The sequence below is a fragment of the Triticum dicoccoides genome, chromosome 5A (assembly GCF_002162155.2).
Source record: "Triticum dicoccoides isolate Atlit2015 ecotype Zavitan chromosome 5A, WEW_v2.0, whole genome shotgun sequence".
Taxonomy (NCBI): domain Eukaryota; kingdom Viridiplantae; phylum Streptophyta; class Magnoliopsida; order Poales; family Poaceae; genus Triticum; species Triticum dicoccoides.
Window position 1 is genome coordinate 659,160,245 of NC_041388.1, and position 6,811 is coordinate 659,167,055.

General features: G+C 44.5%; 1 protein-coding gene across 1 annotated transcript; it reads left to right on the top strand.

The window, feature by feature from the left end:
* The first annotated feature begins 600 nt into the window (after positions 1-600).
* LOC119303838 (kinetochore protein NDC80 homolog) lies at positions 601-5,151 on the top strand. The gene is made up of 4 exons (XM_037580986.1): positions 601-1,756; positions 3,190-3,436; positions 4,552-4,698; positions 4,791-5,151. Exons 1-4 carry the CDS (start codon positions 639-641, stop codon positions 4,983-4,985), a joined length of 1,707 nt encoding a protein of 568 aa, XP_037436883.1. The 5' UTR covers positions 601-638; the 3' UTR covers positions 4,986-5,151.
* The last annotated feature ends 1,660 nt before the right edge of the window (positions 5,152-6,811 follow it).

Here is a 6,811-nt window from a genome sequence, read left to right on the forward strand (position 1 = left end):
CGGATGTTCGCCAGCTCCCGGTCCTTATCGGCGAGGACATGGCCGGCGGGAGTGCAGACGGCGCCCCCGAAGGCCTCGAGGATCTTTGCGGCGCGGCGCCGGGCGTCGTCCATGGAGGCGGCGCTCGCCATCTCGCCCACCAGGACCTCCGTCCATTCAGCCGCCGATTGTTTTACTTTTGCGTGGTCGTCGTCCGCGGCGGCGGGCCGCGCCGGGGCGTCCTGAGGAGCGGTGGCCCCGTCGCCGTCCGGCGGGCAATCCAGCCGCAGCTGGAGCATACTCTCCAGCACCGCTTGGAACTCGTCCGTGTCCATGGCGGACGGCTGGCTGGCTGGCTGGCAACGTCGACCCCCCCTTGCTCGGCTCGAATCCTTTTGGCAGGAAGGGCGTGGAGAAGTATATATGGGAAGCGATGGTTGGAGGCCGAGTCAGACGTCCGACCTGGACAGTAACTGGCCGGCCTAACGGGCCTAGCGGCCCAACCTTGTTTCCGAGTTCGGCCACGTAGCCCACGTAAAAGCCCAGCCCAGGGCCTCCCAACCGCATAGCGTTCTGCATTTTTCTCCACTTGGTCCCCAAATCAAATCGAAACCCCGGAATTTCCAGACCAAACCCCTACCCCAACTCCGGCACCGGAAATGCGGCGCGGGCGCGGCGGCGGGCGCCACCCGAAGGCCCCCACCTCCTCGGCGGCCGTCGACCGCACCCCGATGACGGACCAGCCGCTCTACCCGCGGAACCTAGACCACGCCTTCTCCCGCCGCGACTCCGACGCCTTCAGCGTCTCCTCGATGGGCACGGCGCCCTCCCACGCCGCCCCCATCACCAGCCTCTCCGACCGCGCCTCCCAGGCCGCCGCCCTGCGCGCCGTCAACGCCTACCTCGTCCCCGCCGCCATCCACCTCCGCCCGCCCCTCCCACCCGCCAAGGACATCGTCGCCGCCTTCCACCACCTCGCCGACCGCCTCCGCTACCCCCTCAAGGGCGCCGCCTGGGAGGACGACCTCCTCGCCCTCCTCCGCTCCCTCGCATGCCCTTACAAGGTCACCAGATCCGCCCTCAAGGCCCCCGGCACCCCGCACTCCTGGCCGCCGCTCCTCTCCGTCCTCTACTGGCTCACCCTCCTCTGCCGCGCCACCGACGGCCTCGGCGCGAACCCTCCCCCCTCCACTGACCTGATGACCTACATCACCGAGAGCTACTACCTGTTCCTCACAGGCGAGGATGACGCCGTCGCTGCCCTCGACGACGACTACCACTCCAAGGCCCGCGCCCAAGTCGATGCGTTGGGAGTGGCCATTCAGGACCTGGAGAAGGAGGTCCAGGATCTCGAGGCGAAGCGGAGCAAGCAAATCTCGGCGCCCTCTCGCCTCAAGGCGCTGGAGGAGAAGAAGGATGCATTTACTGCCGACGTTCAGAAGTTCGAGGCGGTGGTGAAGAGCTGGTCCACCAAGATCAAGGAGAAGGAAGATGCCTTGGTGGAGAAGGAGAAGGAGCTGGAGGCCAAGGTGATGAATTGCCAGCAGACGATGGCCGAGAATGAGGAGCTGCTGAAACAGGTGGAGACGCAGGTGGTGAATGTCAGGGACGTCGATAGGATGGCTAGGGAGATGCAAGCGGTGGAGCATGATATCTCCAAGTTGGAGAATGCAAATGCTGTACTGGAGGAGAAGGGGTGGGAACTTGAAGCTGCACTTGTCAGCAAGCTCGAGGAGATCGAGGGCCTTGCCGAGCTGTGCAACCAGTCCCTCCGGAAGTATGAATTCCCAAAAGAACTTTGAATCTCCTGATTCTTCGATTTTTTTTCTCCATGTTTTTATTCTTTCACCAATGGTTCGATTGTTATCTAAGCACCTTTAAACTGACCTTAACTGAGTAACCATGACTCTCTTATTTATTGTGCAGAAATATAACTTAAAGAAGCATCTATCTATTGTAATGCTGAAATGGTGCTCTATAGTTCAATATGTCTGGTCTTCTTAACCTCCATAGTTCAAATATTAGTTCATTTGGAGAGTCATCTAATTTTGTTCATGCCTAAGCACTCTAATTTTTAGTGTCAGAATTCTTTTTGTATGATCTTTTGCTTTGTTTAGGATATGCGGTCATGCAGTTTACAAGATTGTACTTTAGCCTGTGATATTGCTCTCTTGATTGTGCAATTTGTCTCGTGTCTTTTGTATTTTACCTTTTACCTTGTTGTTTGTCATTCTTAACTTGTTTTACTGCTTGTTTCCTTAACGGTCTAGAGTACACTCTGCTAGTCTGCTGTATGTGCAATTATATAGCTTAGGGTAAAGCCTTATTTTTCCTTGGATTATCATTGAGATGTCAGGTTAGATTAAGTAAACTGCTTTCTGTTCAAAAACAATAATTATACTATCAGTCGTTTGATATTAAGATCTGTGCGTACACAGGCTTCTGGTTGAGACAATAAATAAGAGTGTGCATGAGGCAGTCCTCTAGTAGTTTACATTAGCTGAATAGAGACGGTTCCAACTTTGCAGTGTTGTCCATCAGAAAGTGCGGGAAAGTTGTAGGACATGATATGTTTTTGCCCTTGTTTTACTTTGTCTCCCATTTTCCCTTCAATTGTTCATGTAGCTTAACTCTGTGTAATCCCTTCACCCACTCTTCCTGATCATAATTTCTTTAGTTCTTCTGTTGAACATAGTATCATGTTGCAAATCGACGACTTCATGTGTGAAAGCATTTCCAGCAAGGTTGTAACTATTTTTAGTCTATGTGATAATTTAGCTTTCTTTTGGGTGATGGACACATGTTTAGGCAAACTTAGTTATACTTCATTCATAGTGCTCCTCTATTGCTACATTGTATCAGATGTTTATATATTAATTCGTTATTGCTGTGATACATACATCTTTACAAAGAGCTTCTAATATGTTTCGCATCATAGCATTCTTCATAATTGAGAAATATAAAAATTAAGTAACATTTTTCAATTAAAAGAAAACATCGCCGGGACAGATTTTGTGTAACACGGTATTCCTAAGTATTGTCCCTCAGTGCTTAGTTAGTGGCAGACTGAAGCAAACAAAGATCAAAATCTCAGAAAGATAAGAGTATCATTTTATTGTGGTTCTGTTGTTTATTCTTCAAGTTCTGTTTCGTCAATTTATATGTAGAGCTTGTTGCCTTACTGTCAAACACTGCTGTACCATTTTGCAGGTTGAAACCCAGTATTGATTTCCAGTTCGAGGTAAATGCAAAAGGATCCTCCCCGGCTGAGATCCTTGGTACCACCTACAAAACCATCCTGAAGCCCGCGCTCAATGCTCTTGCTAATGAGACTAAACGGCTAATTATCTCAAAGCATGATGAGTCAATTGATCTACAAAAGCAGTTGCAAGGAATTGTTAAAATGCTGGAAGAGAAAAAGAGTCATGTTTCTGTTCTACAGGCTAAACATAATGAGGTCAGTCACCTTATACTATAAATGATATATCACAGCATGAAGAAGTAAAGCAAATACCTGAAGTCCATTTTTAACCCTTAGTATGTTTATGATTGACTTTTTAAACTCATGCTTCAAAGTGGAAATTCTTTCTGTATAATTTTTTTGCGAAACTTGTCTACAATCCTGGCAAAATGGAGATTCTGTAGTATGGGTTGATAAAATTAGTCCACTAGTCTAAAAATGTCATGAATTTAGTACTCATTACAGTGTAGAAAATCGTTGGCTTATTAGTTATGTGCTGTGCATCATGGAAAAAGTACTCAAGTGAACTCTTTTTTATTTAAAATCTCAAGTCAACACTGGCCAATGGCTTACTTCCTTGTCTTATACTCCCTCAGTTCAACAATACATGTTATTTTGTGTTTTGACTTTTGACATTGTCTCTAGCGTGCATTTTTGGTCCTTAGTTTTCATATGAATAAGTTAGCAAAGAGTCATAAGACTATAATTTTAGTAAATATTTTCATGGCAAACCTAATCATACTGTTTTCACTCTGCCAATCCAAATTATAAACATCAGTTGTCAAAGTTGGAGATGCGTTACTTATGTTCCTGAATGAAGATACTAATTGGTTACAACGTTCCGTTGACCTGCATTTTATGGTAGAAAACTTGCTATATTGCTGGTACTGTGGTTTGTTTTATTTCTCTGCTCCAACTGCTAGGGAACCAGTGTCCTAAGGGCATGTGTAATGGGGTGATGTCAGTCTTCTCTTGGTAATGCCCCTGCCACGTAGGATAATTGCTGAGTTGGAAGAGAGAAGTGAAAAGAAGGGTGTGCCTTCTCTTAACTAAGAGATGTTCTCTCAGCGCTTAAGATGTTTTTATCGATGGAGTCAGATGCCATATCTTGATCTTATTTAGTTATCGCTACATAATTTTAGGGGCATGCAAATATTACTTGCTAGAAACAACATAAAGAGATAATCTGTTGTCTAACATGTTCGAATTATCATCTTTAAATGACATGGAAGCTTAAGAGAAGGTTGCCTTCTCGACTACTGCACATGCCCTGAAAGGCATCACCGGTACTAGTAGTTATATTTCATTTACATTGTGGTTTCTGTTCCCAGATGACTGGTCAGCTGGATTCACTGGATCGTGAAATCCAGAATCACGTTTCACGCTGCGCAGCCGATGCTAGAAAATTGAAAGACGAGCTAGAGAAAAAGGAACATCACATGAGCACTGTTGAGAAGGAGGCAGAGGAGTTTTTGAAGGTAACATGGTCTTTTAATTTGCTCTGTTCCTGTAGCACGACACACGTACCACCATCAGATAAATTATTTACATCATTGTTGTGATTCGGCAGAACTCCGAAGAGGGTCTCCAGGCCGCATTGAGGGAGACCGACGAAGAAACCCAGATGTGCGCGAGGGAGCTGCTTAAGCTCATCGATTCAATCGCGGAGTACAAGGAGTTTGTGGAACAGTCGACTGCCGAGATGAAGAAAGACCTCTACGAATGCGTGGACGACATAGCTTCGCTGTCAGCCAAGATAGTCTGAGGCCGGTTACACGTTGGAAGCGAGTTAGATGTACTCCCTCGGTTCCATAATGCAGTGACAACTCAAAAAATCTATACGCACTAGTAGATTATTGAACAGAGGGAGTAGTATGTATGATGCGTTTAGAGATCGTTGAAATGACAGCTGTGTCTTGAGCTCCCAATTTCATTACTAACAGTTCTTGTGCAGTTGCAGGGGAGGGGACAGCCCCCACGCACTGCCATTAGCTAAAAAACAGAGCTAACTGAAAGTAGGGAAACAGCAGCAAAATAACACCAAACTGCAGCGACTGTAAACAGATTCAGCAGCACTGCGTTCAATTCAACATACAGAACAACACTTTTAGCATGGGTATGTGGACAAAATAAACGAATATCCATTTCGGCTCCCCAGTTGAAGAAAAATAAACTAAATTTATAAAATTCTGACTTTTTTTCTGCGTGGTACTCCCTCTGTAAACTAATATAAGAGGAATGTTTAGATAACTAAATTAGTTATCTAAACGCTCTTATATTAGTTTACGGAGGAATGGATATTTTAGTGTGTGAGTTCAGCTCCAAATTTCATCGCATTTTGGTGCACAAACAGTAAACTTTTTGACATACCTCAATTTTGTTTTTTTCTAAGAGCTGCTCAGATATACAAATGGACTAAAATTTGGCGTGAACCCTACGCACTAACACATATTTCATGGTGAACCAACCTGTGGTTGGATGGTTAGAGGGACTGTGATATCCTCAGTCCATCAGGGTCAAGTCCTGGTGCTCGCATTTATTTCTGGATTTATTACAGGATTTTCAGCAATGCGCATTTAGTGGGAGGAGAGGAGACGTTCTCGTCGACGATGAGATGTCTATGATGACTTCGTAAATTTCAAGATCATATGTCGGCTTAGTCTTTCGGAGGTGCTCAAAGAGATAGAGTGTACGTATGTGCGTTCATAGGGATGAGTGTATGCGCGTGTGTGCGTGTGGACGTTGCTTGCCATAGCGTCCAGGCCTGGACACTGTCTACAGTAGCATCCAGAGCTGGACGCTGTCCTTAATGGCGTCCTTACTATTTTTTAAATTTTCACCCACCTTTGACCAGTTTCACAATTACTGAATTATTAATTACTATTAATAAAGAGGGAAGTGCTTGTGTCTGTACTGTGTAAAAGAAACCATCTTCCACGGAAAAAATATTTGGAATTTCTTGTTTTTTTATTTTAACACTTTTTTGAAGTCTTGCATGGTTTGATAACTCCAAATAGATATGCATGTGAATACTACATACGGATAAGAGATGAATATGCATGTGAGAACAAAAGTTCATCTATATGTAAATCTGGATCAAAATTTCATCTATATGTGAATAGACGTTTTGCCGTAATTTCATAAATTAATCATATGTGAATCTATAAATATGCGAATCTAATCTATATATAAGCATACGAATCAAATGTAAAATTCATGTATAGTCTATAAACATGGAGAGAGGCGTTTTGGACGCCGAGCTCCATGGAGGCCTTTATTATTGAAAAATTCAAATTCAAACTTTTACGATTCAAAAAATTCTGAAAAAATATGCACGTATGCAAGGATGTAACCCACACGTGTGTAAAAATTCATGAAGAAATACCTTGAGTTGCGACCTGTATAAAAAAGACAAATTCATGACTTGGGAGAATGAATAGTATCATGTATTAAATAGCCCCAGGTTTGTCTTTTTTGCACAGCCGTCATTTCAATGTATTTTGAACTAAAAATTTACACATATGTATGTTATGCCTTCATGTATAGCTGTAATATTTTTCAGCATTTTTTAAAATGTAAAAATATGAATTT

Bases quoted from the DNA above. Each gene is read 5' to 3' on its own strand.
- LOC119303838 (XM_037580986.1), top strand. From the start codon at position 639: ATGCGGCGCGGGCGCGGCGGCGGGCGCCACCCGAAGGCCCCCACCTCC. The intron at 3,437-4,551 runs GTCAGTCACCTT...TTCTGTTCCCAG, and splicing joins TACAGGCTAAACATAATGAG to ATGACTGGTCAGCTGGATTC. The intron at 4,699-4,790 runs GTAACATGGTCT...GTGATTCGGCAG, and splicing joins AGGCAGAGGAGTTTTTGAAG to AACTCCGAAGAGGGTCTCCA.